The sequence below is a fragment of the Electrona antarctica genome (genome assembly GCF_951216825.1).
Source record: "Electrona antarctica genome assembly, chromosome: 6".
Classification (NCBI taxonomy): Eukaryota; Metazoa; Chordata; class Actinopteri; order Myctophiformes; family Myctophidae; genus Electrona; species Electrona antarctica.
Window position 1 is genome coordinate 49,400,910 of NC_136811.1, and position 18,675 is coordinate 49,419,584.

At 47.0% G+C, this 18,675-nt stretch overlaps 1 protein-coding gene across 1 annotated transcript in view; it reads left to right on the top strand.

Moving 5' to 3' along the window:
* The window catches only part of LOC306925346 (glutamate receptor ionotropic, kainate 2), a 174,634-nt gene that overhangs the window by 10,435 nt on the left and 145,524 nt on the right, over window positions 1-18,675 (top strand). The window contains exon 3 of the mRNA XM_079504124.1: window positions 17,895-18,062. Coding sequence (XP_079360250.1) covers window positions 17,895-18,062 — 168 coding nt within the window. The remainder of the gene's footprint in view (window positions 1-17,894; window positions 18,063-18,675) is intronic.

Genomic DNA, 18,675 nt, shown 5'->3' on the forward strand with positions numbered 1-18,675 from the left:
TAGTTTGACTCCACGGATACCCGGGAGGCTCGTATGCATAAACAGAAGCTAGTCGTCAGAGCTATTAGGGCATGATTATTTCTTTCCTATTTTGCTTTCTTTCATGTGTGATGCATTTAATGCCACAACAGATCACTCACTCGTTTGATTCTTCAGACTGGATGAGGGAACAGGGAAAAGTATTAGATAACACTGCATGTCCACTATTACAGCAGTTCATTTCTACTGGACAAATGGAGAGTTTTAGGTCCATTATACACTCTTAAAATAACCTCTTAAAAGGGAAACCCTACGGTATGTAGGCTGACATTGTAGTTTGTTAATCGATTCAGGTAAAAAACATGGCAGTCTGCATAAGGCTGATCTTATACTGTGTAGTAATAAGCAACACAGCTGCAGCTACAATAATAGTCTAATACAGATGCATGGCGTGTTAGATTTAGTGTGCCAGTGTGCATTGACAATACAGTGGACTGTCTACACTTACACCCTGCCACAGCCATGGTACTGGTGCTTATTCTTGTTTCCCATAGGAGACGTTATAGGGAGAGCTTTTTTTTTTTTTTTTTTCTTATAATTTTTATCCCACGATTTTGTAACCCAGTTTTTTCACCCAGTGCCAATTATCTAATGTAATCCTGGGCGCTACACTTCCTCTGCCAACCTGGGGGGGGGGGGGGGGGGGGGGGCAGCGGACTGACCTCATGCCTCCTTCTATGCATGAGGAGTCCAAGCTGCTTCTTTTCACCTGGGGGAATTTCCCTGGCCGGACGTAGCGCGTGGAAGGAACACATTATTCCGACCAGTTCCTTTCCCCTCCAATCAGGCGCCCCGGCTGCCAGGGGGAGGTAGTTTAGAGACCAGGATTACTGCATGTTTTTGTGAGGGTACCTACCCTAGGGGTAGGTACCCCTAGGCTAGGGAGAGCTTGTTTTCGGGACCGTAAGCAAACTTGAGCCACGAGAGGCACCGCTGAGCGAGCGAGTGAAGATACTTCCTTACGGTCCACCACTGCTCGTGGTCCAGCAGAAGTACATACAGACTGGATGTAAAGATACTTCCTTACGGTCCACCACTGCTCGTGGTCCAGCAGAAGTACATACAGACTGGATGTACAGAAGTAAAGATACTTCCTTACGGTCCACCACTGCTCGTGGTCCAGCAGAAGTACATACAGACTGGATGTACAGAAGAGCCTCCATGCTGCATGCGAATGAGGCCACGGCTGAGAAAGAGCTGAGCACGCTCTGCAAATCTAAAATAACCAAGGCGCCCCAAAATACCCATACTTTTAGATTGCCCCTCTTTATTTGTGTGGCTGAGATAATCCCACGGCGGGCACGGCGCCTGGGGCTGAATTTCAGTAATCTCCATTGTAGAACAAAAAGGTCATATTAGTAGAAAAGCTTACATGGCGTTTCACAGGCCTGCTTTTCTGAGTTTAACTATACCAGATCTCTTTCATCATGGGGATTCTTCTGAATGTTGGCTCAATGCTTTGATTAACTACACCAAGTAGTACAAGTATATGTACAATTACATATACTGTGTATATATATATATATATATATATTTATATATACATATATATATAGTTTCTCCCCGGGCTCCACTTACCTCACATAACCCTTTGTGCTGGATTTTCTTCCACAATGCCGGCAGGGCTGGCATACAAACTTCTAACGGAATCTGAGAAAAAGCCGTAACCGTAACCACTTTAGCCCTACAGTATATACTGTAATTCACCGTACAATTAATGTAAATCGCTGTTCCTCAAGCTCACAACGTGTTGCAAACTTGTTGATTCTGAGAATGTTTGTACATTTTTAGACCAGTTTACTGTGGCCCTCGGGAAGTCGGAATGTTGAAAATGATGCAAGTAGGGAATGCATGAACCGTGTGATACTCCTTTATACCCGTTGTACCCGTCTGTGCGTCCCGTTTATGGCCATATATGCAGTTCTGTGTGACGCGCGCCCATTGATGTTATAGATCAAGGTGCTAATGGTGCTATTTATACGGTATACCATTATAGTCTTCAGGTAACGGCCGTGAGCGATGTCAGAGTCAGAGCGTGATCACATCATCAGTGACACCAACAACATTAGTATAATGTAACTGCCAGAATAGTCTCCATATATGGCCATTTGTGTTATTGTGTATGGCGTGCGTGCGTGCGTGCGTGCGTGCGTGCGTGCACCGATGGCCATGACTTGAAGCCTGCCTGTCCGTCATCTGAAGTGGGCGAATCGCACACGGAACAAGTTCATTACGAAGACAGCCTGCTCGTTGCGCTGCATCCATCACCCTTTGTTCCGTCTCAGAGATTCACCCGAGAACCTTCTGGAACCGAGGAGACGGCCAGACCTGCTCCCCCCCCCCCCCACCCCCTTCCACAAAAGGTTCTGCTGTTGTTGCCATGGAGCCCACCTGACTGTGACCTTGTGGCTGAGTCGGAGGGTCATTAGTCACAGCGCAGCAGCATGGACGACGCCTCTCTCTCTCTCGCCTCCAGCCTCCAGCGAATGGGCACGAGGCATGTTTAAAAAGCACACATAGTTCCTCCAGCCAATGGGCACGAGGCATGTTTACAAGGCACACATACAGTAGTTCCTCGAGCCTCCAGCCAATGGGCAGCCTCCAGCGAATAGGCATGAGGCATGTTTAAAAAGCACACATAGTTCATCCGGCCTCCAGCCAATGGGCACGAGTCATGTTAAAAATCACATATAGTTCCTCCGGCCTCCATGCAGCGAATGGGCACGAGGCATGTGCATATAGTTCCTCCGGCCTCCAGCCAATGGGCACGAGGCATGTTGAAAAGCACACATAGTTCCTCCCCGAGTGGAATAGTAAGAGAGTGGGGACACGCTTTGATCGCCGCAAAGCGGCTGCCTATGGGCTATAGTTCCAAACATTGGAACTATCCCATTGAGACAGAATGAGCACTTCCGCATTCCATTGGGAGTCAACGCTAGTTTCGTCACTCTCATTCTATTCCACTCGGGTTCCTCCCAGCCTCCAGCCAATGGGCACGAGGCATGTTGAAAAGCACACATAGTTTCTCCGCTACACGGAAACGCTGCCTGGAAACAGGCCGTGCTTTCATTACGACTGCAAACGGGTATCTGATGGAAAACACACAAGTGGAACATGTGAGGATGATGAATGCACACACACACACACACACACACACACACACACACACACACACACACACACACACACACACACACACCACACACACACACACACACACACACACACACACACACAGTTTACTTGCTGTGCGTCCCTGAAAGCAGCTCAAGACGAATGATGCTGCTCTGTGTGGAGATTTGCTTCCCATTTCCGTGTGTTATCATGGCTCTCTCTCTCTCTCTCTCTCTCTCTCTCTCTCTCTCTCTCTCTCTCTCTCTCTCGCCCGCCACCTGACTTATCTTTTCCCTGACATTATAATTCACTGCACACTTGACAGTCCAACCCGCAAAATAGAATTTCTGTCAGCGTGATTTGCTCCCTTTTTGTTTTCCCATTATCTGCAAAGCGCGGTCGTCTCGCGCCGCTCTCCTCTCGCCCCGTTCAAACGCTATAATTTCATGAACAGAATACAGCCAGAAAATGAAAGAAAACCCACGGATTCGTCACTGGAGGCACACTTCAAAATAGAAAATGAGAAGAACGAAAAAGATACAAAAAAAAAGATACACCCCGTCCCCCCTGCAGCTTTACTAAAAAAAAATCCAATTAATGAATAAGGTCCCGGCCGCAATTCACCGGAAAATGAATCTGGAACAAGATGACAAATGTGCACAGAATAATTCCCTCTTGATAAAGGGAGGGGACCTCTCCGTTTGCCTAAGCGCCGGAGTGTAGAAGAACACCCTGCATGCAGGCGGCCTGCTGGCAGCGGGTTCTCTGCCATCTTCTCTCCTCCGTGTCCAACCGTTTGGATGAGAGAGAGAGAGAGAGAGAGAGAGCCCTCTCCAACAGTGAGTGGGCGGCGTATAGCCGATGCTCACTTTCCCTCTGTGTGTTACTCACAGCTCCTTCTACGCTCGTAAAATTTTATAACCCCATCTCTCTCTTTTCAAATTATCTGTAAAAAGAGATGGTCTCTTTTGTGTTGTGGCGGTACGGAACATCCTGTTGTTACAGCAGGGCCTGGTTGTTTATGCTGCTGCCGACGCCGTCTCAGGTGCTGTGCTCGCTGTGTGAGTCAATCTAACAGCTGAGTGCACCATGATTGCTGCTGGTAGGTGGAGAGGATGGTTGGGTGGGGGTGTGGAGGGGGGGGGGGGGGGCAGGTATAGCCTGATGGGATCCATGCCATTTTCGGGTTTCTGATCCGGGCGGAGCTTTATACATCATCAGGCGGCCGGAACCATGCAACGACCGGAACCTCCGTTGCCGTGCACGGTCAAAATGATTCCCCTGTAGTTCAGTGGTTTAGCACCCTTTTCACATCAAGGCCCGCATGCACTATTTATTCTGCATTTGAGCCACAGATGATGACATTTAGCCTCTCAGAACCAAAACCTTTGTCCACAATACGAGACAACAGGCAGACATCGTTCAAATAGTTGATTTGCCTGTAAATTAGTAATGCAGATGTTTAACATAGTCAATGACAAGAGTCCATTAGTTTACCAACTTTCCATAATTTGGCTGGGGACCACCTGGAACCCCCTCAAGGACCACCTGGAACCCCCTCAAGGAGGCTGGGGACCACCTGGAACCCCCTCAAGGGGCTGGGGACCACCTGGAACCCCCTCAAGGGGCTGGGGACCACCTGGAACCCCCTCAAGGACCACCTGGAACCCCCTCAAGGACCACCTGGAACCCCCTCAAGGAGGCTGGGGACCACCTGGAACCCCCTCAAGGGGCTGGGGACCACCTGGAACCCCCTCAAGGACCACTGATGGAAACCCACTGCCCTATAGGTTAAAGGTTAAATGTGGAATTATACAATTTGAATTACCCTCAACAACACGAATCTTCTTGAAACATTTTTAGCAACACTAGTCTACTCTTAGGGGGGCACACAATATTTTCATATGGGGGAGGGGGGGGGGGGTGTACATTTCAGTTTGAAAACATTGTAATACTGTAATACTGTAATAGAGGTAATAATGTACGATGCAGCTAGTCATCTGACCCCGAGAACCTCTATTCAGGACTTTAAAGATCCGCTATCGATCCCAATACGGCCTGGTGCCTTTATAGACAGCTGTGCAGTGAGGGGATCAGGGTCTGCATGCCTTAATTAATCTGACTCATGGATGGTGTGAGCAATGGAGGGAGGCAGGGAGAAGAGGGGGAAGTAAAGAAAGAGTATTTCGTGTTTATTGGTGTGTGTGCGTTTGTGCGTGCGTGCGTGCGTGCGTGCGTGCGTGCGTGCGTGCGTGCGTGCGTGATCGTTGCTTTGCCAAGTCCTCCAGGTCTCAATCAATGCGTCTATCGAGACTCCCTCATATCTTTTTGGAGCTCGGTTGATCTCCTAAACGGACCAGGATTATGGCACAAAGCAGGGGTTGGGGGCCACCGTGTCGATGAAATGAGAGAAATCTGTGTTAAGAGAAACATACTTCACCTCCAAACTCCATATATATAACTATATTTCACCCCACATGCCACAGATAATATTGCACACTTGCCTGTGCATAGAAAATCAATATGCCTCAGCCGAGTTCAAAAAGAAAGCTACTCATTAAAAAGAGAGGGAGCCTGCGCGCCGTACCAAGTATTGGCCCAATGCGGGTGAGTTAAGCTGCAGGGATTGTTATCATTGTTAAGCAAATAGATCCACAGAGGGAGCGATGGAGGGGAGAGAAAATAATAAGATTTACTCCCCGCACTATTAGCAAACTGTATCTTCTCTGAGACTGATGGGAGATGGGCTGAGAGGGGGAGGGGGAGGGGGCCCCCCTCAAAGAGGCTGACTGCACACCTCAGCACATGGGGAATTAGCTAACTGTGGATGTGGAGTGTGGGTTGAAAATGAATTGTGTGAGGCAGTCTAAGCTATCCTTTCGGGCCGTCCTTTTAAATTCTTGGCTCGCACTCGGCTGTGTGTGTGTGTGTGTGTGTGTGTGTGTGTGTGTGTGTGTGTGTGTGTGTGTGTGTGTGTGTGTGTGTGTGTGTGTGTGTGTGTGTGTGTGTGTGTGTGTGTGTGTGTGTGTGTGTGTGTGTGTGTGTGTGTGTGTGTAATAAGTATGTTTACTCCGTGACGTGCAACATGACGCATGAGCTCGTATTGACTGCTTTTGCCCGGCACACACTACTCTCTGGCTCAAATTCTACATGTAGGCCTATAAAGAGTTACCTTGAATGCAGTCCAACTCCCCACTATACATAAGGACTCATTTATCAAGATGGCATCCCTGTGACCCACCTAGAGCACCCCCCCCCCCCTCCCAACCCCTCCCATCATCTTTCTTTTTTTACCTTGTGTTGAGCGCTGTGGGTCACAGCCTGGGAGCAGCTGTAAGGATGAGTTTCCTTGAGGTCCTTCTAACCACTGCTATGCCAGAGATCTGTAAAGTGGATTGGGTTGCGCCGCTCCTTCTTGACTTACAAGAATTTGGCGCGTCTCCGCGTGCGTGGCTTGCCGGGGGAATCGATGACATTTCCAGATCTGCGTGTATATAGCGCCGCACAATAGCTGTGATGCGGGGGGGAAGGGGAGGCTGACATTTTGTCTCTTCTTGGACTGCTTGACAATGCCTGGAAAGCACTGACATTTGTAAAAGTGTCCAGCTGAACACTCCCCAGATTTCCAGTCATGCCAGAGAGAGAGAGAGAGAGAGAGAGAGAGAGAGAGAGAGAGAGAGAGAGAGAGAGATTTGAACACCAACACTATATCTCTGGCGGTAATCTGTGTTCAAAGGATGTCTGAGGAAGTGAAATGCAAAAAAAAGGGATGAGGAGGAGGAAATAAAGTACAGGAAGAGAACCGCACAAAAAAAGATGAAGAAACAGAGCGAGTATAAGACAGAACACCCCCCCCCCCCCCCCCCCCCCCCCCACACCCATCTCCCCCCCCCAGCCCCACCCCTGAATAAGGCATTAGATGTGATAGAATAAATACTAGATCCCCTTTGCAACTCTCAAGTGGCTCCCGGTTGGAGGAGTGTCTTCAATCTCTCTCTGCTAAACCTCCCTCCACCGCCACAGACAGGTCCCTAACGCATTCTGGGCGGGAACCCCTTTTGGTGTTAGCATTATGCTATGCTTTAGCTATTGAAAAATAGCAGATCTACAAGCTCATAGCGCGCCACCGAGTGGCGCGCTACGAGCTTGTAGGTCTGCTATTTTTTTTTAAATCAAAGAACGACTGACATAGAAACATAGCTTTTTCAGAAAACTGTCAGGATGTAGAAGACATTTTTAGAATCTCTCTCTCTCTCTCTCTCTCTCTCTCTCTCTCTCTGAGATGTAGAAGACATTTTTAGAATGTGATCTCAGGTCAAAATGGGCTAAAGTACAGAGCCCTGGTGCTGTTGATCTTGTATAAAAAGAAGAAGAAGAAGGAGTTACAAACCGTTCTGAACAAACAGAGCATGGCATAATAATAATGGAGCTGTGGGAAAGGAAGTGCGGCGGTATTACCCGCCGCTCTCTCTCCCAGGCTCAGCAGCACAAGGCTCTCTGTGATGTCGCGACGCAGATGGTTGGAGCATTTAGCTCATTTAGCCGCAACATCTTCTGTTCCCCAGACGTACTTTTGTAGTAGGCTGTATAAATGACGATTATTGACAATGTAAGTCTTTGCCTTGTCCATGATTGACACATTTTAGATTTAGTTTTCCACTGTAGGAGAAAACTATCGCACACCTAGCAATCAGGCGCATGCACAGGTGCGTAGGCCAGTGGACATCAATGAAAGCAATAAGGTACACCCACACACTGTATCTGCTCGGCACAAGAGTATTGTCTTATTTAATAATGAAGCAACGTTTCGGTCACTAGGGACCTTCCTCAGGCATTAGATTAGACAGCTTAGATTTAGTTTTCCACACACCATTATTATAATTATTTATTTTTATCATAAGACCCAATTATTGACCTAATTACTTCAGAATATGTATGACACTGATTAACTTTGACACTATGGCACATACATGGTACGTTTTATTTTCAAGGACTCTCATATAACTCAGAGTCACAGACCTGCCCTGCATGTAATGGTCATTTAGGGCTATAACTCTTAAAGATGGAGTGGCACAATTTTTGTATTTTGTCTATGAGGTGACAGTACTTCATTAGACACCCTTGAGTCGTTTTTATGTGCAATGGTGTATTAACTTTGTATTTAGGGTTTCTTCCTGTAGGCTGAACCCTTGACAGTCAAACGGGCCAATGAAATAAACAGTAATATAGTGACACCACACTATCAGCCCCTCCCCTAACCCCTCCCCCTTTATCATACAACTACAGCTGTGGGTGCGGCTTCAGTTCAGGTGGATCACCACCCATCACCACCCACCAGGCAAACCAGGCATACTTAATGAACTGGTGGGCGTGCCCACATAAAAACTCACTGTGTGAGTAAGTATACCCTATGTTTATATCCAAATCAATCCCGGTTGGAAACTTAAAGAGGTGACAGGAGGTCGTCTCTCATTTTGCAGGCTCACTCTCTCACTCACGCTCCCCCTCCATCGTTCATGCAATTTAAGATGTAGGCATTTAGCAGACGTTCTTGACAAGAGCGACTGACACGCGTGAATCAGAGTAAGCAGAGTAAGCATTCATACAGTCACCCATCTCTTATCTCATTCATAATCAAATCAAATACTTCCCCATGCATTTACCATTTTTGCAAGCTCACAATGAGTCACTCTGCGACACGTTGTCTGCTTGTATATATAGATCTGCTATTTTCAAAATATGTGAAATGGCAATTGGGACATAATACTGCATACTTTAATAAGTATATTTTAACACTTTTGTACTTCTACTCAAGTCAATTTTGAACACCAGAATTTTGAAACATTCCCCATTCTATCCCCCCCTTCAGTCCACATTCGCTCTCGTTCCCCAATATTCATGACTTACTCTCAGCCGTGTTGCCTACAGCTCCTCTCCTCTCCCTGCCGCTCACATCCTCTCTCCCTCCCTCCGGACCCTCGCTCCCCTTCCCTTCTTCTTCCTCCTCCTCCTCCTCCTCTCTCTCCCCTGCTCCTCACATCCTCTCTCCCTCCCTCCGGACCCTCGCTCCCCTTCCCTTCTTCTTCCCTCCCTTTTACTTCCGTCGCTCTCTCTCCTTCCCTCCGGCCCCTCCTCCTCCCCCTCCTCCTCCTCCTCCTCCTCCTCTCTCTCCCTCCATGGCTGTCTGCCGCACCGCGGCCTCAGCTGTGATAAAGATGGAACGCGCCCTCAGACCGCGCCATGCTACGCTTCCCTGTTCTGCTGCACTGATATCCTGACACTGATCGCCATCAAAACTGTCAACAACGGGCAGAGACTGAGGGCGGGGGGGCTGGTCGGGTGGGTGGGACGCGGCGGGGGTTGTCAGCGGGGGTGGGCAGGCGAGACGGCAGGGAAGCTACCTTATTTTCCCCCATAAATAATTTTCGCTCAGGAGAAAAACGACGTGCTGCTGAGGCTGGATTTCCTATTAATTTCCGTCTGCTTTTTCCTTCTTTCTTTTTTTTGCTTTTCTCGCCTCCTTTCTCTCTCGCAGAGAAAATTGAGATGAATGACGCCAGGCGTGCGGCTGGGGCCTGTCAGGGACAGTGGGAGAGCCCAGACTAAGCTCGGCGGGCCCTGGATTCAGTCATAGCCCAGTGAGGGGAGGATTAGATAGGGCCTTTATTCACTTCATGGAGGGGGGATTAAGCTGACACATTGCTCATGAACTCACTCCAAAGGTTCCGAGGGTGTGCAGGAAGTCGCCTCTGCATATAACACTCTTCTGTCGGGGGAAACCAATCACGCGGCGAACACGTGCAGGTACACACCGTGTAAAATCCTCAGTGAGACTTGCGGGTCCATTTTTTGGTCCCGTTTGTATACACTCGTGGAGTTAACGGAACACTCTGGATTTGTACAGTGTACTCCTCGGGCATTTGTTTTCTGTACCCTTTGAACTCAGCGGGAGGTTATATCACCTTGCTGTGGGGCTCCTGACGGCGTGTCTAGGTGAACTCAGCGGGAGGTTATATCACCTTGCTGTGGGGCTCCTGACGGCGTGTCTAGGTGCCACTGTCCTTTCACCGGGGGCTGCTTTCTGCCGAGCCGGGTTCGCTATCATCTGCAAGGTTTTGATATGAGTCATACAGGCCCAGCGCTGCACATGTGATGCAATTAACCACACTATATCAGTATCTACAGGGTTAGTTTGGTATAAACAGTGGGGGGGCAACATGTTCGCGGAAGTATGAGTATGTGCGTCACAGAGCGCATGTTCGGGTCTGATAAGTCCCGGAAAAGATGCGCTGTGATTGGCCAGTAGTCACTTGAGTGGCAGCGTGACGTAGTGTGCCGTCCACTCTTCCGGCGTACCAGTGTAAATTATTTCTCCCTCCCGTCAACACACATGGCTCCAATGAACTGCAGCAGCCAATGAGGCATCTATCTATGGTCTTACTGAGACAACATGTAGTCTAGGAAGTACGTGAGCCCAGTGTCCATGACATCATGGACACTTTGAAATACTAAAATATCTAAAAACACATATTACCCACATAAAAACCCCAGGAATAAGATCTGGATTTTTTTTACAAATGTTGCTAAAGTTTGTCAAATCTTTCCAAATTTGTTAAAATTTGTATTCAATCCAGCTAGTCTGTACAGAAGCAGAGATAAAATAAATATATCCCCGCTGGCCATAAAAATGTATGACCAGAAGGGGAATATCAAAAGCAAGAGTCATGGATTTCCCCTCATTCCCCCTCTCTCTCTAGCTCGCCACAGATCCAACCCTGCAGTATCTCAACTTCTCCCCCAAACGTGTCTTTGAACTCGGGCAGCGTGCTGAGTCTGGGAGCCTATTAGTCCCTGGGCTCAACATGGCCCACCCCCCAGCAGGAGCGGGCCGGCAGGAGACAAACAGAGCTGTTTTAACAAACCAAACAGCGTTAACCCATTCAGGCCTGACGTCGGAATTTAAAAAATGTCTTTTTTTTCGGAAAAACCTCATGTTTCTATATCAGTGGTTCTCAATATTTTGTGTCAAAGACCCCAAAAATTATATGTAATTGGCCGCCGACCCCCATCTGAAAATATGTTGTTCCAGTGACCCCCTGGAAGCAATTAAAGATTTGAGTTAAAAACTGAAACTCTGAAAGAATATATATTCAAAGATTTGAGGCACATTTTCACGATTTTTCAAAAATAGCAGACCTACAAGTTCATAGCGCGCCACCGAGTGGCGCGCTATGAGCTTGTAGATCTGCTATTTTTCAATAGCTAAATTATAACGTAATGTTTAAAACACCAAAAGGGGTTCCCGCCCAGAAGGGGTTAATGCTACCAATTGACTGGATTACTGAACACATCCATCAAAGGGCGGCCTCACCGCCTCGCCGCAGCGGAAAGTGCACGCCTTCCAGGAACGTGGCGAGTGTATCAATCGATTTCACACCAGCACGTTGGAAAAATCACAGTTCTATTGCAGTAATTGGAGGGTTTCTCTTTCTCTTTCGCTTCTAATTAGGGGAAGTGTTCTTCACAGTTAACCTAAGATGAGGAGGAAAATAAATTATTTATGTTCATTCACAGGTTACACTTAGAATTCCAATACAAGCGTTGCTTCCAGGCAATATTCTTTTGTTTTTCGGCACCTTTGCAAATGATGCGTGAATGAACTGTGGAGAAGTGTGTTCTGAAACGCTACTCTGCTTTGCTTATTATGCATTCTTACCAAAACCTTTAGGTTGTGATTAAAATTTGTTGCAGTCTAAAACTTGCGTGATAAGCACTATCTGCATTTACCCCTATACGCCTGTGCCTTTGTCATAACAACGGTTTGGCTGCTGGAGATCGCTTTGACAGAGCGCGTTGATTATTCATTTTATTTGCATTCCATAGTAGCATCGGACCGGCCCAAGCATGAGCGTCCTCACCCCTCCCGCGAGACGGGTGACTTTGCTTAATGACTTGGCCAAAGAGCACTCCTCATTGTGGTAAATAGTTTGAATTACAGCACGACAGGAGAACATTGGTTAGGAGGCATTCAGTTATGGTATCGATCAGCTTTCATCGTGCACTTGTCGTAATCTGAACGATGACCTATACTGCTAAGGAAATTAAATAGCTGTGTTTACACCCTCAACGGTGCTGTACAGTTTTGATAAAATAAGTGTTAAATACTACTGTAGCTCTGTAGTCCCATGGCAATCATTGCTATAGAGTATTGTACAATACCAGGGGTCTCCCCATCTCTCCACCTCTTTTGAAAACATTACATATTTTTTTAGGTCGAGATACCAATTTCATCCAATCAGGAGAGAGAACTACAAGGACAAACAAGTGAAATTATTGGAACACAATCAAGTAAATGTTGAACACCAGTTGAAGTATTTCTGCATTGTGGAATTGATACTAAAACATTCACCATTTTATCCCCCAATTCAGTCCACATAACATTTGTAATCCACCTGAAAATATATTTTTTTATGTTTTTTTCAACTAAAGAAGGTCCACATACAACACCCTTCGTGTATTCACTTGCACACTCTCAGAGTTAAATGAATTACAATTGATTCATTAGGACTCAACTGTGTCTAATCCTTATACGCTATAGACAGGTTCTTGTCTTGTACAATATTACGTTTTCCTGAAAAGGGAAGCACAGCTTTGATGTGGTGTCAATACGCTTCTGGCAAAGGTTTGACTGTTGTTGGGGTTTGTGACGACGGCATTGATTGCAACACGTCTATCGGTGTCACAATTAATAATTCACTAGCCCCCAAAGGGGGTTGGGGGGTGTGCGTTGCTCTATTGATTGGGGGATTTGTGTGTGTGTGTGTGTGTGTGTGTGTGTGTGTGTGTGTGTGTGTGTGTGTGTGTGTGTGTGCGCGTGTGCGTGCGCTAAGGGGGGAGGGGGGGGGGGGTTGTAGAGGGTCGGAGTGCAAAGGAGTTTGGGGAATGATTGAGACACGGCTTACTGCATACATGACAGACATCACCATGTGGAGGGGCGGGGCCATAATGGATCACAGGTTCTCCATGGAGTCTGGGGTCCTACATTGCCCTCCAGAGACTTGATACCACAGGATTCAGGCTGTCCGTCAGTCAGTCAGTCAGTCAGTCAGTCAGTCAGTCAGTCAGTCAGTCAGTCAGTCAGTCAGTCAGTCAGTCAGTCAGCCAGCCAGCCAGTCAGTCAGTCAGTCAGCCAGTCAGCCAGCCAGCCAGTCAGTCAGTCAGTCAGTCAGCCAGTCAGTCAGTCAGACAGTCAGTCAGTCAGTCAGTCAGTCAGTCAGTCAGTCAGTCAGTCAGTCAGTCAGTCAGTCAGTCAGTCAGTCAGTCAGTCAGTCAGTCAGTCAGTCAGTCAGCCAGCCAGCCAGCCAGCCAGCCAGCCAGCCAGCCAGCCAGTCAGCCAGTCAGGTTGGTGATGCTCTGCATGCCTCCTAAGTATTAGGAGGACATAAAGGATTGTTGTCCAACCACGAAACGGCAACCAATGGGTGCGAAGAGGGGCACAACCACGGGCGGGACTTGACACAGGGTGAATCGAGAAACAGTGAACCATGTATAGGGAGCTGCATTTAAACGTATACCGCCTAGACGAGGGAATGAGGTGTGATTGGTGTGTAGAAAAGCATTAGCTGATTGAAACAATCAGTAGACTGACAGCTGATTCTAGCCAAGGCGTATATTATATATGACTCCCTTCCCGTGCATTGCGTGAATTCACGCAATGTTTATATTATTTATGCACAGAGCCTGTTAAATGACTATAGAGGAGTTTTACTGTGCGTGCATGGGCTTACATGAGCCTGCCTATCACAGGGTTAGGCCGGCATTAAGTGCCTCTGATAGGAGGAGAGCAGAAGAAAGAGTGGTGGTGAGTTCCGTGGTCAGTGGTTTGTGTGTTTAATGCCATCTGATTAGATTGATGAAGTGTTGATGGAATTCTCTCTTGACTGATCACTGCACCGGGACCTGGACGAGAAGCCCTGGATCGCTTTTGGCTCAATATAGGACACGCACGCACGCACGCACGCACGCACGCATGCACGCACGCACGCACGCGCACACACGCACATACACGGCAAGGCACATGAACAGACAGAAAGGCATGTTGTACACAAACACGTATATGACCACATACTGACGTATTTTGCGGACGTGCGTTATCTCTTATCTGCCTATATGGGACCCGGCAGCTACTGCTGATAGCAGGCAAAGAGGCGATAGTGGGTGGAGGAACGTCGTTCAAAAACATGAAAATATTTTAATAGCCAATCAAATTAATGTGTTGCTTTATTTACCCTCCACGCGGAACCATACCACCTATACGAGGACATATAGGTATTGTAATGACAGCAGCAATGCCCACTAGGAGATTTTTATCGCCCAGAGTCGCCGCTGTTAAAACGTACTGTATTACTTTTCTTTAACCTCTGGCTTGTATGTTTTGATATGCATGGATATAATGTTTGTTTTGATCCGCCTTGCTTTGATAAACATGGAGGATGACTTTAGGCCTGTCTAGCACCTCTGATCTGCGCTGCTCTCTCTGCATTCGTTCCACTGCATTCCATTTCAAAGCCATACAGTATAGGTACAGTACACGACTGAGATGCTTTTCATCAATGAATCATCAAAGTGAATCTCATATCCAGTCCGCCTTATAATGTATAATCTGTACGTGACCCACGCTCCACTATGCAGTCATTCTTATAGTCCTGAGACCATCCTCAACTTTTCTGGCTTTAATGAATTTTAGATTTGGCTCATTCTGGTCCAGTGAAAAACCTTATTCGTGTCCACCTCTCCCACCGGCTGCGGCTATCTTAAAAATCTTACAAATTCTAACGTTTGAACTTTCCTATTGTAATATTAATGCTTCCTATGAGGACAGACGCCCTTTTTGCATAGTCTCACACATTCAGACTGCGGTTTGATTTATACTTTGTCGAAAGCATGCTGTCGCACATCAAAATTAGCCAATCTCCAAGCTCACAACTTGTGGCGCTGCGATGCATTGTCAGCATGTAGATTGGCCATTTGGGTAGTACAGTTGGGTGCCACCGATATTGTCCCTTATTATTTGACCCATTTAGGCCTGACCTCAAAATTTTAAAAAATCCTTCTAAATCCTCCAGTTTTCTGAAATAAATATTTTCACGATTTTTCAAAAATAGCAGACCTACAAGCTCGTAGCGCGCCACTCGGTGGCGTGCTATGAGCTTGTAGATCTGCTATTTTTCAATAGCTAAATTATAACATAATGTTTAAAACACCAAAAGGGGTTCCCGCCCAAAATGGGTTAACTGTCCTTTTGCGCAGATCACGCAAACCTCAGCAAAAAGAAAAGGACAATATCGATGGCCTCCAACTGTAGGCACTCTCACATCAGCAGCCAGATTCTTTTCAGTGGAACTGCCGCGAGAGCCTCAGTGAAATGAAAACAGTGCTTCTTGAGTGCGAGCAGATCCTTTCCAAATGCTCAGCCTTCCAATTATAGTACACCCCGCTTAACTGATGCTTATTAATTCCTTCAAACTCATTATGGCATGCAAAATAGGGCTCTCTCATGAGATGAATACTAATGAGGAGGAAACTTTTACTGTCTACTGCCATGGTTTCAGATGGTGGTGTGTGCGCTCATCACTGTGTCTACTGTACGCACACTGATATGCCGACCGTACCCAGGCTAATAACGCAGAACTCTGGTGATTGAAATGGTCATGTAAATCTTATATGATTTCCAAACTTTCTCTTTTACTCTCTTTCTATGTATTTGAGTATAATAGCTTAGTGCTTTGTCAGATTTCTATCTGGCTATTAAATGTGAACTTGTACAGTATGCATAGTCGTAAGCAGTAACAACGTCACCAGGAAGTATTTACATGGCATTCGGAAGGTCCTTTACAAATACAAACTTGAGTAAAACAGGTAAAACCGGATTAGTGCTGTAGCTGCACAATAATAATGCTTTGCATGTATTGAGGAACCAGGTATTCATTTATGATGGGGTCCATTGAGTGAGGGCTGCCTGGTGGTGTAGGCCCTACACCACCCTACACTGTAGGGGGAGATTGTGAAAACTCGTCCAGGCCAGAGGAGGATATTCTCGCATCTCTTTCTCTGCTTCTTTAGATGTTCTGTATGGGGTGTAGGTTAGGTACCTGTATGAGGTGTAGGTTAGGTACCTACCTGTATGGGGTGTAGGTTAGGTACCTACCTGTATGGGGTGTAGGTTAGGTACCTACCTGTATGGGGTGTAGGTTAGGTACCTACCTGTATGGGGTGTAGGTTAGGTACCTACCTGTATGGGGTGTAGGTTAGGTACCTGTAGGTACCGGTTAGGTACCTGTAGGTACCTGTTAGGTACCTCTCTCTGCTTCTTTAGGTGTCCTGTATGGGGTGTACAGTAGGTTAGGTACCTGTATAATTATGTCAGGTACCTGTATGCTCAGTTCAGCGATTACTGGCCCAGTTGCGTGCGTGTCTAGCGATTTCTGTTTCTGCATCCGAAACCTGTTCGCAACAATCGTGTAGCTATCCTCTCACTGGTCCAATAGAAAATGAGACCATCAGTCATATTAAATCGGGCCACGACGTCACAGAACTATTGCCGTAGGTTATTCTAACAATCTGATTAGTGTGCATACATATACACACACACACACTCATTGTGTTTAGTTCCTTTTCTAGGTCAGATGGTTGTTTCTACACACAGGAGGGAGCAGACTATAGGCATGCAGTTCAATGAATTCCTCACAAAAGGGGGGACGTTTATCTCCAAAACGTCCATCTTTGAAGTCGCTGTGGGCCAGCATTGATCGGGTTCAGTGTGGCCTATACGGATCACCGCTACCTGCAGCATTCATGCTGCGCTGGGTATATGGATCCAGTCTAGACTCTGAGTGGGCCCTACAGTAGAGAGTAAATAAAGCAGTGAATCTGGGCTCCCGCTGCCTGACACTGAGCCAACAGGGCCAGGCCACGGGGCTAACCCAAACAAAACACTTCAATCTCTAGTAGTTGTGCTCCGGTGCTCCCCGAGGGCTTGATTGATTGATTCGGCGGCCAATCAGAGTGCATTGATCTAAGAACCCTCCACCACCACCAGCGCCACTACCACCCCTGGCCGGCGCTCTCTGGGCTTCCTCTCCTGTCCATTCATCTGCTGGCTGACAGATGTATTCACTGGAGGGCAGTATATGTGGAGCCTGCACGTTTAAGACACACTTTCCAGGCTTTACTTTCTGGAGAGAGTGCTTCGGCAGTGCAGCACATTACCGACTATATTTGTTCTATCCTTCCTGGATCAGGCTTCTGAGTCATCAATACAGCTGGTATATGTGAAGCATGCGATTCATTCACTTATCAAGATATAAAGGGAAAAATAAATGAGTAGAGAGAGGCCGCCCGGGGAATCGGAAGGTCGTCGGTTCAACCCTTAATTGGCTCGCCCAGTCTATGTCCTTTGTTACATGCAGTGTTATGCACTGGAAATAGCCAATTTACAACAAGCTCACAGAGTGCAGCGCTGCGACGCGTTGTGGGCTTCTGGACGGGCCAATTTACAACCTCACAGAGTGCAGCGCTGCGACGCGTTGTGGGCTTCTGGACGGGCCAATTTACAAGCTCACAGAGTGCAGCGCTGCGACGCGTTGTGGGCTTCTGGACGGGCCAATTTATGTGAGTGATTATTCAGATTTACTCAAGCTTTGTTTAAATATTAATCAGTGGTGTCTCTCTTCTGTCCACAGGAGGGATATTCGAGTCCGTTGAAAGTGGTCCCTCGGGTGCGGAGGAACTAGCCTTTAAATTTGCTTTGAACACAATCAACAGGAACAGAACCCTACTGCCAAACACCACCTTAACCTACGACATCCAGAGGATCAACATCTACGACAGCTTTGAAGCCTCCAGAAAGGGTAGGATGAGTTCCAATTCTAGCATCTGTGATACGCTGCGCTACGTGTGTGTGTGTGTGTGTGTGTGTGTGTGTGTTAGGGCATTCACTTCTAAAAACTGTCTAAAAACTGTGTACATGGTGACTATAACTATAATCTACCTGATCTTGAGGCCTACAAAATCGGAGGGAAGAATAAAAAAATAAACCTTTTTTTTTATTTTATTTTTTTATCAACTAGTCAACTAGTACCAACAAGGTCGACTAGTGGATTTACTAGTCGACTAGTAAACTAGTCGACTAGTTGCTTAATGCCCTAGTGTGTGTGTGTGTGTGTGTGTGTGTGTGTGTGTGTGTGTGTGTGTGTGTGTGTGTGTGTGTGTGTGTGTGTGTGTGTGTGTGTGTGTGTGTGTGTGTGTGTGTGTGTGTGTGTGTGTGTGTGCACCCATATTACAGTAAATTCCCAGCTACTTTGCATTGTAAATGCATTCCCTGTCAGTGGGTTGTGACTCTGAGCTGCTGGAGCTTAGATTGGGACAATTATAATCAGGCCCAGGAAGAAATGGCTGAGCACTTCAAATGTAAACAGAGACAATTGATTGGTTTCAGGTAATGACTCAGCGGCGGTAATTCAA